This window comes from Pan paniscus, chromosome 19 (assembly GCF_029289425.2).
Source record: "Pan paniscus chromosome 19, NHGRI_mPanPan1-v2.0_pri, whole genome shotgun sequence".
In the NCBI taxonomy this organism is placed as follows: domain Eukaryota; kingdom Metazoa; phylum Chordata; class Mammalia; order Primates; family Hominidae; genus Pan; species Pan paniscus.
Window position 1 is genome coordinate 10,883,738 of NC_073268.2, and position 17,192 is coordinate 10,900,929.

The 17,192-nt window shown below is 41.8% G+C and overlaps 2 protein-coding genes across 8 annotated transcripts in view; one reads left to right on the forward strand and one right to left on the reverse strand.

Annotated features, from left to right (window-relative positions):
* SPATA22 (spermatogenesis associated 22) overlaps positions 1-17,192 on the reverse strand; it is a 411,549-nt gene that overhangs the window by 171,904 nt on the left and 222,453 nt on the right. The gene's annotated exons all lie outside the window — the stretch shown is intronic.
* LOC134729439 (putative olfactory receptor 3A4) lies at positions 13,849-14,851 on the forward strand. Its single transcript, XM_063598631.1, is given in 3 exon segments — positions 13,849-14,614; positions 14,617-14,730; positions 14,733-14,851. Coding segments are annotated over 3 exon segments (939 nt in total). The 5' UTR covers positions 13,849-13,908.

Consider the following 17,192-nt stretch of genomic DNA (forward strand, 5'->3'; position numbering starts at 1 on the left):
TTAAATCAGTGTTCAGAAAAGAATTCGCAGCCTTAAATGAGTATATCCACAACAACGAAAGAATTAAATGATCCAATCAAGACATTAGAAAAGGAACCATAAGAAAAGTCATAATAAAAGCAAAACTTGAGTAGAAAGAAATACAGAGCTAATAAACAAGTTCAAGAAATCTTTTATGGGGAGGAAAAGGGGTACATAAACTTGTTAAAACTTTTATTAATTCAATCAATAAAAAGAAAGAAAATACAACTGTATAAAACAACAATTTATAAAGGAAAATAATCACAGTTACATTAAAAGATTAAAAAATACTTACAAAGTCACTTTACCGCAATCTATATTTTTTGAAAAATTGGACATAATTGGTAAAATATGATTAAAAATCATGTGAAAACTTGCTCGAGAAAAGTTGAAAAAATTGAAACAAGCTAATTACTATGGGAAAAAGATACAGAGAAAGTTGTTCAAAAAGGGACTCCATTCCATTACACTACCACCAACATTCCGCCATCCCCACCAAAAAATGGAAAAATTGTGTTAAACTTTCAAGGAATCATTTTTTCCAATGTTACTTGACTGTACTGGGATATTGAAGAAGGAAAGCTTTTCAAATTACGTTTATGGAAGGGGCATAACATCTGGTTCTTTTCTTTCACTCTCTGCTCCCTCAGCCAGTAGCTGCCCCCTCTGGGCCCCGCAGAGATTCCCTTTTCTACACAGGTTCATTTGATATCTGCAATTAAGGCAGAGCAGCAGTTACGGACACCAGGCAGAGCTGGTGGAAGCCTCAAAGCTAGAATCCCAAATTAGGTCCCCATAAGGTGGTGGCTGTCGGATTTGGGAGATGTTGCATAGGGTGTCTCCTAAAAATTCTTAAATCAACAATTCCTGTTGTATCACCCTCTGAGTCTAATCATCGACTTAGAAATCATTCACTATAAACACTCTGTGAATTGACATATCTATAGGAACAGAACAACTCCCTTACATATTAAGTAATTAATTAAACTACCTCTCATTTGCCCTTTCCCATCCACTTTAACTCAGGTTGTAAGGTTTTACACCCTTTGATTCTGTATCTTCCCATCTTTGTTCTAACCATTTACTTTATCTGGAACATCCTCTAACTAATTCTAAGTTCTCAAATCCTTTGGCTCAATTAAAATGTGCTTCCTCTGTAAAGGTTTTCCTGGTCCTGCCCCATCTCATATTCCTGTCCACTAAACTCTGCGGCACTTTAATTGTATACTTTACGGCTCTTAGCTCTGTTAACCTCTCACACGGACATTTCTCTATAGAGCACACCTCCTCTACTCCATTGTGGCTTGCCAACAGATTTCTGCCAAATTCAGCTTTGCATTCTTAATGCCTTGTGTCACACTTTGCATACAGTAGGGTTCAATATTTCTGAAAGAAATAAATAAACGAACTTTGAAAGTATGACCGTAAGAGCAACAATATTTCAGTAAAAGGGAGCATCAGATTGGGCTGTAGGAGTTGGGAAAGGCTTTGTGGATGAGCTGGAGTTTGTGCAACACGATAAAAGATTGATACGATTTAAGGGAGGTGCAAGTGTGAGGAAAAGGCACAGGAGTACTGCTGTAGGTGTCTCTGCTCCCTTTATCTAGATGGCGTGGGGTTTCTTTGTTGTTGTTCTTTTTTATTAGTTTCTTCTAGAGTCAAGATAGATGGGGTGGTTCTGAGGACTCATTTGGGAATAGTTAAGACATTAGTTAAAACAATCCATTCACTGAGATGTCTTTTTGATAGAACATCTCAAAAGAATTTGGCAATTAGGAATGGTAGACCCTATGAATAAATAAGAATAGGCTAGAAGAGTACACCCCACAGAGATGCCATATAACCCTACAAGAGTCTAGGATGAACACTGGTCTATGTTTCCAAGAAGCCTGTCTTACACAGGATCACAGTGATGACCTCACCTGTAGAGGCTCACCTGGATTACCACTCTCAGGCATCCAGCTTGAGGCTCAGGCTGCCCTTATTGAGTGATCCTGGATCCCTGCTCCAACATTCCAACTAAGTCCTTTATGCATCTGATGATCGTGACTCAATACAACCCTCTGTTGTAGGAACCTGGTTCAACGTTGCTCCCCGAGGAATGGGGCCAGGCAGGAAGGTTGGATTCTCTGACTGCCCTCCTACTCACTTCAGTAAAAACAGAAAGCAGGCTTCATCTAGGAAGGATGGGCATTGGCAACGTGCCCTGGCATGGGAGAGTCCCAGATCTTTCTCTCACTTGATATGTTATCTCGAACAAGACTCTCTTTCTCTAGTAGGTCCTCCATGAAATAAGAGATTTGACCCCTTGGTAACAACTCAAATGCCACCTCTGTTATTAGGGAGCAGAAGGGGGCCCCCGGAGAGTCCTCACCTCGTTATGGATACAGAGGCCAGCAAGGTTTCTATTGAAGGGAAAGGAAGCGGGTGAACCACTGTGCAGGCCTTTGCTCCAGAGAGCAAAGAAGGGCCATATATGAGAAAACGAGTGAGCCAGAAATGAGATCATCCAGTCATCTATCCACTGCCGTGTGTCAGCCTCTGGGGACCTCAGAAATTAGCCCTTCCAGGAAGGTTCGGAGGTTTAGGGAGCCACAGAGCAATAAACAACCCAAGCTTTTAATGAACCCAATAATGATGCCTTATGACTTTGTGATGCTTTTGATTTTCTCAAAGAGGCCTCCCCTCCAACTCCTTACTGCACCCCTCATATTAGTTTCATGGGGGTAATTAGGGAGTATTAATAATCCCATTTATCATACCACACCAATGAAGTCCAGAGAATTTATTCATCTTCACAAAGCCACAGTGGATCTAATGGCGGTGCTGAGGCTAGAGTAAGTATCCAGACAGAGCGTTGTTCTCCCAGATTCCTCTCGGAACAAGAGTTCTGAGCAGAGAGAGCAGACTCTCAGGCTTGCCCTGGAGGTGAGAAGGAGGCACAAGAACGGAGACAAAAGGGAGAAGCTTTCTCCAACCTTGGCTTTCTAATGAGTCCTCAGGAATGCAGTGCTTTCTCCCTCAGGACCTTGTTAATCGGGGGCACTGGGAGGCACTGGGATTGCATCTTGGGGACCCCATCATGACTCTGGAATTGGTGGTAGAAGAGCTGAGTTCAGTTAGGAGGGACCAAGGGGTCCTGAGGGATGTCTCTTCCCACTGTAATTCTCTAGGCCAGGACCTTAGAAGTTGAGACTCTTGGTGATGAGGTTAATGAACGGCGAATGTGGAGAGGTCGCCGAGCCCTCCCTCAATGTCCTACTCCCTGTTCAAACAGGAAGTGCCCACCATGATGGAGACCTTGCATTTCCTTTGCTGCAAAACCTCCAGCCCTTCACACTTCCCCAGAACAGCCTGGTAAGAAAAACACTGACGTGGTGTACACTCACACTTGCTTTTCCAGTGACTGACGGCGTACTTTAGGACCAGCTGCTCAGCAACTCTGGCCTTCCATTTCTTCATGTGTAAAAACAGAATAATATTTCCAACCACAGAGGGTTGGTCTAAGAATTAAATAAAATAATAGTTAAAGCACTTGGTAGGGGATCAACAAATATTAATACTAATAAAATGGCAATCATTAATATTTGCTTTATTTTGGTGCATTATCTTAATTTTCTGGACAACTCTTTGACATGGCTTTGTTATTTGCTCCACTTTGCAGAGGAGGAATTTGAGGCTTGGGGAAGTTTAGTAACTTACTTAATGTTACCTATCTAGGATGTAGCAGAGCTGGACCTCAAGCCACAAAGCATGATTTTAACAACTTTTCTATAAGACTTTCCCTTCCCTCTTTTTTTTTTTTAAATCTGCTTCAAAAAACAACTGTTATGACATCATCTGATCACTGTGACTGTCTCTGCCCTCAAGACTCTGACTTTTGTGCCAGCCTTTTCAGCTTCTTCTAGCAAATGTAAATTAAAATCACAATGGAGGCTGGGAGCAGTGGCTCACGCCTGTAATCCTCACACTTTGGGAGGCCAAGGTGGGGGGGATCACCTGAGGTCGGGAGTTCGAGACCAGCCTGGCCAACATGACAAAACCCCATTTCTACTAAAAATACAAAAATTAGCTGGGCATGGTGGCACATGCCTGTAATCCCAGCTACTCGGGAGGCTGAGGCAGGAGAATCACTTGAACCTGGGAGGCAGAGGTTGCAGTGAGCTGAGATCACGCCACTGCACTCCAGCCTGGGCAACAGAGTGAGAATCGGTCTCAAAATAAATAAATAAATAAATAAATTAATTAAATAAAATCACAATAGAGACACTATTTTACATGTACTATTGGCCTAAATGAAGAAACGACATAATATCAAGTTTTGATGAAAATATTGAGCGACAAAATTTTTTTTTTTTTTTATTATACTTTAAGTTCTAGGGTACATGTGCACAACGTGCAGGTTTGTTACCTATGTATACATGTGCTGTGTTCGTGTGCTGCACCCATTAACTCGTCATTTACATTAGGTATATCTCCTAATGCTGTCCCTCCCCCCTCCCCCCATCCCACAACAGTCCCCAGAATGTGATGTTCCCCTTCCTGTGTCCATGTGTTCTCATTGTTCAATTCCCACCTATGAGTGAGAACATGCGGTGTTTGGTTTTCTGTCCTTGTGATAGTTTGCTGAGAATGCTGGTTTCCAGCTTCATCCATGTCCTTACAAAGGACATGAACTCATCCTTTTTTATGGCTGCATAGTATTTCATGGTGTATATGTGCCACATTTTCTTAATCCAGTCTATCATTGATGGACATTTGGGTTGGTTCCAAGTCTTTGCTATTGTGAATGGTGCCACAATAAACATACGTGTGCATGTGTCTTTATAGCAGCATGATTTATAATCCTTTGGGTATATACCCAGTAATGGGATGGCTGGGTCAAATGGTATTTCTAGTTCTAGTTCCGTGAGGAATCGCCACACTGTCTTCCACAATGGTTGAACTAGTTTACAGTCCCACCAACAGTGTTAAAGTGTTCCTATTTCTCCATATCCTCTCCAGCACCTGTTGTTTCCTGACTTTTTAATGATCGCCATTCTAACTGGTGTGAGATGGTATCTCATTGTGGTTTTGATTTGCATTTCTCTGATGGCCAGTGATGATGAGCATTTTTTCATGTGTCTGTTGGCTGCATAAATGTCTTCTTTTGAGAAGTGTCTGTTCATATCCTTCACCCACTTTTTGATGGGGTTGTTTGACTTTTTCTTGTAAATTTCTTTAAGTTCTTTGTAGATTCTGGATATTAGCCCTTTGTCAGATGAGCAGATTGCAAAAATTTTCTCCCATTCTGTAAGTTGCCTGTTCACTCTGATGGTAGCTTCGTTTGCTGTGCAGAAGCTCTTTAGTTTAATTAGGTCCCATTTGTCAATTTTGGCTTTTGTTGCCATTGCTTTTGGTGTTTTAGACATGAAGTCCTTGCGCATGCCTATGTCCTGAATGGTATTGCCTAGGTTTTCTTCTAGGGTTTTTATGGTTTTAGGTCTAACATGTAAGTCTTTAATCCATCTTGAATTAATTTTTGTATAAGGTGTAAGGAAGGGATCAATGTGCAAAAATCACAAGCATTCCTATAACAGACAAGCAGAGAGCCAAATAACACCAGTAACAGACAAACAGAGAGCCAAATCATGAGTGAACTCCCATTCACAATTGCTTCAAAGAGAATAAAATACCTAGGAATCCAACTTACAAGGGATGTGAAGGACCTCTTCAAGAAGAACTACAAACTACTGCTCAACGAAATAAAAGAGGACACAAACAAATGGAAGAACATTCCATGCTCATGGATAGGAAGAATCAATAGCATGAAAATGTCCATACTGCCCAAGGTAATTTATAGATTCAATGCCATCCCCATCAAGCTACCAATGACTTTCTTCACAGAATTGGAAAAAACTGCTTTAAAGTTCATATGGAACCAAAAAAGAGTGCACATTGCCAAGACATTCCTAAGCCAAAAGAACAAAGCTGGAGGCATCACACTACCTGACTTCCAACTATACTACAAGGCTACAGTAACCAAAACAGCATGGTACTGGTACCAAAACAGAGATATAGACCAATGGAACAGAACACAGCCCTCAGAAATAATACCACACATCTACAACCATCTGATCTTTGACAAACCTGACAAAAACATTCCCTATTTAATAAATGGTGCTGGGAAAACTGGCTAGCCATATGTAGAAAGCTGAAACTGGAGCAACAAAAATTTTTATACGCTGCTGGTGAGATCATAAAATTGTACCATCACATGAAAACACAATTTGGGCTTTATTCTTTAAATATAGTTGCACTAATTCCGTTCCTAATTAGAGACCCAAAAGAAATTCTTGCACATGTACAACCCTACATGCCTCCACCTGCAGGATGTTGACCGACTGGGAAAGGGCTAGTGGCCACATTTCATCTGCAGATGCTTTGCTGTTGGTGTCGTCAAAGTGCCTGGTATCTGTCATGCACTGTGTGAACCTAGGGCTCCACATCCAATGTCATGCTCATTCTGGGAAGGCCAGTATTCAGTTCGGGCTAAAAGCGGCTGCCACCCACAGTACAACTTTCTATCTCACTAGGCTGCTCCTGTTCATCACAACATATTTTAAAGGAATAGTAATTTAAATAGTGTTATATTTGAGCAAAATTAGAGAAATCAACCAAAATAACACATTAGAGGACCTGTAAATAATATATGAAAATTTGATCTATGACATGGTGGCCAATAGATCAGTAGGAAAGGACAAATCTTTCAATAAATAGTGCTGGAGCAACTGAGGAACCACAAAGAAAAAAATGATATTATATGTCTTTCTCACTCCATGCATGAAGGTCAGTTTCAGGTAGATGTGATACTTATATTGAAGAGTAAAAATGTAAAACATTGAACATATTCTGTGGAACATCTTTATAATATTTTAGGAGGTAAATATTTCTTAAATAAGTTGAAAGAACTTTAGTTATCTAAAAAATAAGACAGCAATTTGCCTACACTAAAATTTCAAGCCTCTACTCATCATATGACAATGATTTTCTAAGTGAAAAGGCAAGCTACAAATTTGATTTTCAGCATATATAGCTGTTCTGAAGTATCCAAAATATATTTCAAACTTCTACAACCAGGCCGGGCATGGTGGCTCATGCCTGTAATCCCAGCACTTTGGGAGGCGGAGGTAGACAGATCACGAAGCCAAGAGATCGAGATCATCCTGGCCAACATGGTGAAACCCCGTCTCTACTAAAAAAAAATACAAAAATTAGCTAAGTGTGGTAGTGCATGCCTGTAGTCCCAGCTACTCAGGAGGCTGAGGCAGGAGGATCGCTTGAACACGGAAGGCAGAGGCTGCAGTGAGTCAAGATCACACCACTGCACTCCAGCCTGGCGACTGAGCAAGACTTCATCTCAAAAAAAAAAAAAAAAAATTAGCCAGGTGCCTGTAATCCCAGCTACTGGGGAAGCTGAGGCAGAAGGATCGCTTGAACCTGGGAGGCGGAGGTTGCAGTGAGCCGAGATCATGGCACTGCACTCCAGCCTGGGCGATAGAGTGAGACTCCATCTCAAAATAAATAAATATATATATATAATATATAGATATAGATATAAAAATATATATTATATATATTAGAAGTTTTGGTACTAATATATATATATACACTAATTATTATACTAATAATATATATATATGTACCAAAATAACAGTAAGCCAAAGTAACAGTAAGCCAAAAATAAAGCAGACTCTACATGTATTGCAGCTTGGCTTTGATTAGGGGGACTGAGACAACACTCTTTGTAGGACTCTACACAACCTGTGTGATGGCTGGTGGACACATGAACCATTCTTGGCTCTACGCCTCAGAGACTTTTCCTTCCTACTGCCTTATGGTGTTTTTCTCTCTGGATATTAGAGTTTTCTCTCATGCATACACAGATTCCAATGCAGCCAAGGACCGGCGAAGACCCACCTGCAGGACTCTGGAGCTGTCTATCTGTGAAGCTCCCTCTTTTCCAGTACCTTCCCTCACCAATTCGTGCTGCCACAGCCAGCCTGAACTCTGTCTCCTCAATTCAGAAGACCACTGGGCTCTGTTTGGGTTCTCCTTGCCCTGGGTGTGGTTGGCCACTCTTTCTGGCAATAAGCTGAGGCAACTGTATTTCTCACACTGCTCTAGAGCTAAGGATTCACCGTCCTGCCCTGCATGGTATCCACTGCTTCATAGATTTTGTTTGGTTTCTTAGCTGTTTAAAATGGGAGAGTAAATCTGGTCCCTGTCACTTCATCATCATGGCCAGAGTAGTTTTCTAAGGCAATACAATTTCCCAAAACTGTTTATGAAGAAAAAGAAAATTTAAACAGAACAAAAAACAGAAATATTGACAAAGCTTTGGTCCTCCCTTCCTTCAAAAGCCTGAGGTCCATATGATTTCATAGGAGAATTCTACCAATCATTTAAAAACAAACTAGGTATATTCATACAATGGAATACTTTCAGCAATAAAAAATAAGCTATTGATACATGCTACAACATGAATGACTATAAAATCCATTATGTTGAGTAAAGGAAGCCTTACATAAAGGCATATGCACTGTACGATTCCACTTATATAAAGTTTTAGAATAGGTAGAATTAATCTGTGTTGCAAAAATCAGAACAATAATTGTTTTTGAGTAGTCATTTTTTAACTGGAGAAAGGTACGGGGTAACATTTTTGGGTGCTGGCAATGTTCTGTATTTTGGTAAGTGTATGCATTTGTCAAAACTCAGTAAGTGTGCACTTCACATTTCTGTGTTTCACTGCATATTAAGTTTGCATAAACAACAGACATAAACATATTGAAGTTGTATTATGATATGCATGCTTAAGTATTTAGGGGGACATGTACTGATGTCTGCGTCTAGAGGGGTGGAGAGGTATGTCTTCGTTTTTTTCCTTCACAGTTGACTGAGTTAAAGTACCTCTGTTAACCACCAATCCACCAGGCCTTGAAGCCAATCAAAACTCCCCTTGAAACAAAGATATAGGCAAGGAATATGAAGAATATAAGCAGGGGATATGAAGACTACATGTTTCCCTGCCCCTTATATAAAATATAACTGAGTAATTTTTACTTTTGTCATGAGGTAACAAGGAATCTAGTCTTGGGAATGCAGAGTATCAATGGAAGAGACGAGATCCTTGCACAAATTAGGGAGGTAGAGATTACTCACGACACAGGACAAAAATCAGAGATGCAAATACTTTGTTGTATTATTATTCATAATGGCAAAAAATTGAAAACTAAGTATGCAATGGTTAAGTGAATGTTAGCACATGCAAACGGTAGCATATTAGAAAATCATAAAATTTTGAAGAATAATATATTACACGAAGCTCAAATATAAAGACAGTAAAAGAAAGTTGAAAATAAAATTCTATTAAATATCATACCTTTTGTAAACCAAAAATGATTAGACATGTGTGTGGACACATGCATGGGAATAGTGATTAGACAATAATTATTTGGTTCATGCCTTCCTTCTTTATGAGCTGATAAGCTCCATGTAGGGAGGGACCATGTCTGTATTTGGTCACCTCTTTACTAGCATATTACCTGAAAAATAGTACTTTGCTCAATTAATAGATTCCAAATAATGAGTGGCATGATCCTATCTCTGTTAAGCAAGGTGAAGAGGAGCATTTGGTTTGGGGAACAAGAAGCTCTGGATACTCAAGAAGGTGGTTCAGCAGCTCAGTGGAAGAACAAGCCAACAGTGGTTGAGCTCCACTGGAGGCTCTGCCTTTTTTGGTTGTTGTTTGCTTGCCTGTTTTTTTAGAGACAGGCCTTGCTCTGTTACCCAGGCTGAAATTCTATGGCACCATCATAGCTCAACGCAGCCTCGAACTCCTGGCCTCAAGCAATCCTCCTACCTTAGCCTCCCAAGTAGCTGGGACTACATGTGTGTGCCACCACAGTCAGCTAATTTTTTTTGTAGAGACAGGGTTTCATTATGTTGCCCCTGATCTATAACTCCTGGCCTCAAGCAATCCCCCCACTCCAGCCTCCCAAAGTGTTGGGATTAAAGGCACAAGCCACCGCATCCAGCCACCCCCATTTTGATAAGGTTACTTCCTCATCCAGGAGGCACCAGATGTAATGCAGTTACCTAGATGCTCCCACTCCCCCTTCCAATTCCTACAAATATATAGAGTGTTTGTGGGGGGTGGGGTCCCTTTCTACTGAAAAGCTTGCCATGGTGTGTGTAGTCTAGTGACGCTCAACCTTAGCCCCTCTCCGTGTGGAATAGGGCGAGTGCAGGGGATCACTGTGCTCTACTACTCTTCAAAAAAAAAAAAAAAACTGTAACCCCTTTTATTTTCTCCATTTAAAATCAAATAGAAAACAAAACCCACTAATATCTTCAAAAGACATTGTTAGTGTAAGAGAAAGACTAAGAACAAAAATTGGGTTTACAGAGTCAAACATAAGTGAGTGTCACTCTTATACTTGCAAGTTTTTCCACAATAAGGCATGTGGTTCAACTGGATTTACACACGCACGCGTGCTTGTGTGTGTGCACATTTTGTACAAAAGGTTTTGTACATCTTGGGTTCCTGTGGGATGTTCAGGTAGAAATATCCAACACACAGGCATTAGGGTCAACAACTTAGTGTCTGGGAGGGAGATAAAAACTGAGGATCACCTGCATATATTGCCTTTGGATTGCTATGGGAAGACAGAGGAAAGCCTCCTAGCCTGGCCCCAGGGACTCATAGGCAGTTTCTGGAAAAGAGGAGACCTGCAATGAGTCTTCAAGGAGGAAGTTTCCTTCCTTAATAGCGTGTCAGAAAAGGAGACGACACAGCCTCTGGTATGTCAGGAGAAAGCAGAAATAATGGGTTCTATTTGAGCTCTGCAACTTAGCCTCTTCCAAGGACAGCTGTCAACAGAAATCCCAATCCGTCCTAATTCTCTGACAACTCCTCCTTGGCCCATGACGGGCTTAAGCCACTATGAGTTTCCTCAAGTGATCCTGCAAAGAGCTTCTTCCAAACCTGTTAATGAGAGTCAGTGAGAATGCTTAATTAATGAATAAGGAACTAAAATTGCAGTTGATGTCTGAAGCCACCATCAGATGTTAGTGAAAGTAGATGGTCCTGTTCTAAAAGTTCTCTAACCCTTTATCTTCCTTTGTGGTGTTGGAGGCATGAGACTGGAAAACATTTTGAGCCAGGATGCTACAGGTTCTAGATTGCACTGTGGGAGCCCAGAAAAAGGCAAAGCGCTTGACTGAGACTAGAAGAGAAGCTGGGCTTGAGGATGGCTCACGTGAGCTGTGATGGGAGGTGACCTTGTGAGATGATGGCAAGAACACTGATCCAGGGATGAAACAGGAGGAAATCCTGACCCAGGCTCTGGCCTCCTCCCAGCCCCATGCTGCAGGCCAGGTGAGAAAGTCACAAGTCACTGCTCCTCTCCTCTCCTGTCCCCACCCAAGATGATGGGCTGGATTAAATCAGAAACCCAAAATCTCAACACCATCCCCAACACAAGGTGACTTTCAGGATTTTAAGTCTTTGAGATGTTCATTTTAACTCTATAAAATGTTGATTACAAGAGTGCCATTTCAGCAGTGCTCAAAAATATTTTTGTTAAATAAACGAATGAATGTTGCCATATTGAAGAAGGCTGTACTTGGAAACATTTTGACAAGTCCATAACATTTTAAAAATATTTGAGGTCATTATGTCTTTGGCAAAGGCAGGTGTCTTTACCTGGTTCTGGCTCCCCCTGGAAGGTGCTAATTTCTGAGGCCTCCAGGGGAACAATGAGGAGGAGAAAAATCCCAGAATGAAAATGATGTCAGCGGAGTTGCTTGTCCCTTTGTCTGTCTGTCCTTTATAAGCTATCCCCTCTGCAGAGGCTGCTGGGCCGGCGGGACTGTCCCTCCTCCTCTTTGCCCATCTCTTTGGCCGGGTGAGTTTCATCTCAAGACTCCTCACTGTACTCTCACAGCTTGGTCTCCATACAAATGAAGTTCACCCTCTGGGCTCTGAAACAGCTTCTCACTCCACCCAAAAAGATCCAGAGGGATTTGGGTGCTTCAATGTGCAGGGTTAGAGAGAGGGAAGAATCAGTGATGACTAAGCTTTCAAGCGCTACTCATGGGGAGGATGGCAATGCTGCTACCAAAATACTTAGTCCAAAGCAGACTGAGATTGAAGAAGGATGGTTCTGATTTGGAGAGACTGAGTTTGAGGTAATGGTAACAGCATGTCCATGCAGAAAAGGCCATACTATTAGATGGTAATTGACCCTCTGGAGACCTGAGGACGGCATTCTCCGCATTTAATCATTGGGAAATATCTTCCTCTGCTCATGCCTTTTGCCCCCTGGTGGTCTCCAACTCCACCCCTTCCCTGGATGAGTTAGCCTCCATGTGAGAGACTTAAATATCTATCCCTCAGCCAGAGGTTGAGGTGGATCACTGAGTATTTTATTTTATTTTTTGAGACTGAGTCTCACTCTGTCACCCAGGCTAGAGTACAGTGGCGCCGTCTCAGCTCACTGCAACCTCCACTTCCCGGGTTCAAGCGATTCTCCTGCCTCAGCCTCCTGAGTAGCTGGGATTACAGGCACCTGCAACCACACCCAGCTAATTTTTGTATTTTTAGTAGAGACGGGGTTTCACCATGTTGGCCAGGCTGGTCTCAAACTCCTGACCTCAGGTGATCCACCCGCCTCGGCCTCCCAAAGTGCTAGCATTACAGGTGTGAGTCACCACGCCCGGCCGAGTATTTTATTAGCAGTGATTAGGGCTGGGAAAAAGAAAAGCATTACCTAAGTGATCATATATGTGGGCAGTTCATGGCACTGTAAAAGACTTTGGCCCTATCTGGTGATCAGATAAATAGCATGTGTGTTGGATGATGCGTAATTAGAACCAGGAGACAGAAGAGTGAAAAGCTCAGTGATGGTGGAGTTGGAGGCATGGGGAATTCAGGGTGTGGGTATCTGCTTACCTAAGACTCTATTTGTGTGAGAGTTCACCTGTATATTCAGTGAAACAGCGCTACTTGGTATCCACCAAACCCACCTGGGAGCCTAAGCCTGGAGACTCACCCTACTCAAAAGCCCTTTTTACATTCTTCATATTTGGTAAACGGTCAGTACTTTTGAGCCCAAATTTCCCAGACTCTATACGGAGAAATGCAATGTAATATTACTACTTGGAAAATCTAAAAGGCTGGTAGTCACCAGCTATGGAGCTGGAAATGTCCTCGGTGATGTTTCCTCGTTTAGTTTCACTGTTTTTCATCTCATTTCGCTTTTTTTCTGAAATGTCCAGACCAAATCTCATGGCCTCGCATGTTAATCTTTTAATAGTCTGGGCCACGACAGGCATCTCACTACTGCCATGGTGTATGACAGCACGTGTATGACAGCACGTGTATGCGGGGGGTGCAGGGACACAGGTTGTGGGGAGCATGCTTTCCTGCTTCCCCTGAAGCTTCCCTTTCATCCTCTGGGATCTTGTGTACCTCAACTATGGCCATGCCACCATCTGTAGACTTGGGGTTTCCTCCCAGAACTTTGGCCTCAGGAAAATAATTTTTCCCTTTAACTTTCTAATGTAACATTTGTTCCCCTTTCTACATCAATTCATGGATCTCTGTTTGAGTCTGTCCAATGCCACTCTTGTTACCCATTAAGAGTCAGATATCAAGTCTTTTCATATCACATCTAAATCTTCAACTTCCTTCCCCTTACATTTCATGCGTTCTTCCATCCCGGCCCTGTCCTGGACATTGCTATCAAGATCTCATTGATGATTGTTATCAACACCTCATCCTCCTTCTGCCACCACCGGCCCATCTAACACTGCTCAGTCCACTGCTAGTGGAAGACAGCCATGGATCTGGGGAACTCAGGGAATGATTCGGTTGTGACCAAGTTTGTCCTGCTGGGCCTCACAGAGACTCCAGCTCTACAGCCCATCCTCTTTGTCATCTTCCTTCTTGCTTACGTCACTACCGTTGGAGGCAACCTCAGCATCCTGGCGGCTATCCTTATGGAAACCGAACTCCACAGCCCCATGTACTTCTTCCTGGGGAACTTGTCCCTGCTAGATGTGGGGTGTGTCAGTGTCACTGTCCCTGCCATGCTGAGGCATTTCATATCCAACGACAGAAGCATTCCCTATAAGGCCTGCCTCTCCCAGCTCTTCTTCTTCCACCTCCTGGCTGGGGCAGACTGCTTCTTGCTGACCGTCATGGCCTATGACTGCTATCTGGCCATCTGCCAGCCCCTCACCTACAGCAGCCGCATGAGCTGGGGAACCCAGCAAGCCCTGGTGGGCATGTCATGTGTCTTTTCCTTCACCAATGCACTGACCCAAACTGTTGCCCTGTCTACTCTTAACTTCTGTGGCCCCAATGTGATCAATCACTTCTACTGTGACCTCCCACAGCTCTGCCAGCTCTCCTGCTCCAGTGTTCGTCTCAATGAGCAGTTGCTGTTTGTAGCAGCAGCTTTCATGGGTGTGGCCCCCTTGGTCCTCATCAGTGTGTCCTATGCCCATGTGGCAGCTGCAGTCCTGCGAATCCGCTCTGCAGAGGGCAGAAAGCCTTCTCCACGTGTAGTTCCCACCTCACTGTGGTGGGCATCTTCTATGGGACGGGCGTCTTCAGCTACACAAGGCTGGGTTCAGTGGAGTCTTCGGACAAGCACAAGGGCATGGCATCCTCAACACTGAAATCAGCCCCATGCTGAACCCACTCATCTACAGCCTTAGGAACCCTGATGTGCAGGGTGCCCTCCAGAGGGTGCTCATGGGGAGACAATCCCCCAAGTGAGGCTCCTTTCCTCTGGCCTTAATGAATGTCATGGTTTCACTTACTGCTTCTAAGAGGTATTGTGATAGTGTAACTGGAGTGTGGATATAATGAAATGGGTTGAAGGACTGGCTTAGGAAGGAACGTACAATAAAAATAATAGTGATCGCCACAGGCCGGGCACTGTTCTAAGAGACTGGTATCTATCAGCTCATTTAATCCTCATAACCTTATGAGGTAAACACAAACTTGCAAGTTATAGATGAGGAAATTGGACCTCAGAGAGATTGAGTAACTTGCCCAAAGTCACACAGCTAATAATGAATGTCAGAGCTGGGATTTGAACGTAGGCAAGCTGAACCTGTAACGATGGCCTCTCAAGAGTAGTAAATCACTTCAAGGAGGAAGGGTTTCTATGGGGTAGAGAAAAGGAATGGGTAATAAAAAAGTTTAAAAAGAAAGAAAATAAATAAGTAAAATGACAATGTGAATTAGGAGGGTTTGTTCCTTTTACGAATTTACAGTTTGTTCCTGAGCATCTGGTACAGGTTGAGGGAATTGCTAGATGCCAATTTCAACAAATAAACCAACATAAAGAACACATTTTAAAGCCCAATGCCAAGGGAATAGGCATTGTTTAGAAAAACCATAAAGATGAGGTAGAGTATTTTCATACTGGACCACCACTACTACCAATTTGTTATATGTGATAGAATTAGAGAAAGCGGTTTGACTCATATGGAAAAGTCTACCTGACTGAATGGAGATCTTTGCTGCCTCTGACTTAAACCTGAAACCAGCCCTCCCGAAGACACTTCATTTATTCAATTTGTAGCTTTTAACAGCTTTTTCCATAATGCAATACAAATGTGTGCTTATTAAAATGTTAGAAGGTACAGAAAGAATAGAATAAAAATTATCAGTTCAAAGATAATCATTATGGGCATTTAGCATATAATTGTTAAATTTTTTATTCATAATATATATTTGCAAAAATATAATTATTCTATACCTAAATTTCTGTAGCCTGCTTTTCTTCACTTAATAATATAGATCGATATCCTTCCATAACAGAAAATTATGGGTAATACATTTTTCTATGGTTTTTCTATGATTTTTCATCTTTTTCTATAGTTGTATCAGATTCCTTTGAATGGATGGAACAAAATAGATTTAATAACTCTCTATTAGTAAACCTGTGTTGGTTCAAACAGTCCAGGTTGTATGGAACGCTACAATAAGCATCCTTGTACATTCATCTGTGCACATTCTACTAATTTTAAAAGTCCCCACAAGTGGCATTCCTGGACCAAAAGATAAGAAGTTTTCCAAGGCACTTGAAAACATATTACCAAACTGCCACTCAGAAAAGGTTGAACAAATTGTCACTTTCATATTATCTTTGCCAATATGATAGGCCAAATGTTACAACTCAATGCTCCTTTAATTTGAAGTTAATCACTGTCAAAGTTAAAATATATATATATATAAAGAGAAAAATATATATAAATAGTACTGAAAAAATATATTTTACATATATAGAGTGTATGTGTGTGTGCGTGTGTGTGTATATATATATATGTAATTCTAAGATATTTGTTTTTTTTATAAATTTGAAAGCGTTCGGGCTGGGTGCAGTGGCTCACACCTGTAATCCCAGCACTTTGGGAGGCCGAGGCAGGCAGATCACTTGAGATCAGGAGTTCGATACCAGCCTGGCCAACATGGAGAAACCCCTTCTCTACAAAAAAATACAAAAACTAGCCAGGCGAGGTGGCGCACGCCTGCAATCCCACCTACTCAGGAGGCTGAGGCAGGAGAATCTCTTGAACCCAGGAGGTGGAGGTTGCAGTGAGCTGAGATCATGCCATTGCACTCCAGCCTGGGCAACAGAGCGAGACTCCATCTAAAAAAAGAAAGTGCTCTTATTAATAACATTAATTCTTTGTTTTATGAATATTGCAAATGTGATGCTCTCTTTTACCGTACATAAGTTTTAATTTTCTACATGGTCAAATTATTCAATCTTTTCTTCTATGTAGTTTTTTGTATATGGTTTTAGTATCACATTTAGAAAGAAGCTTTTTTACTTTTGAATTGATTTTTACTTTTGAATAGATTTTGAATGACACATTCATGGGTGATTTCCTCACTGATATGAAATGACACCTTTGCCACACGCTAAATATTCTTACACTCTTGGGTCTGTTGCTGGACTCCTTTCCAGCACTAAGCTTTTAAATCGCTATGCTACTGCAATACACACTAATATGTGGCCGTCAACATCTTTCTTACGCTCTTCCTCGTCTACACTGGCATGTTCTAGCCTTATCTATTCCTACAGCTGCTAACTCTCATACAA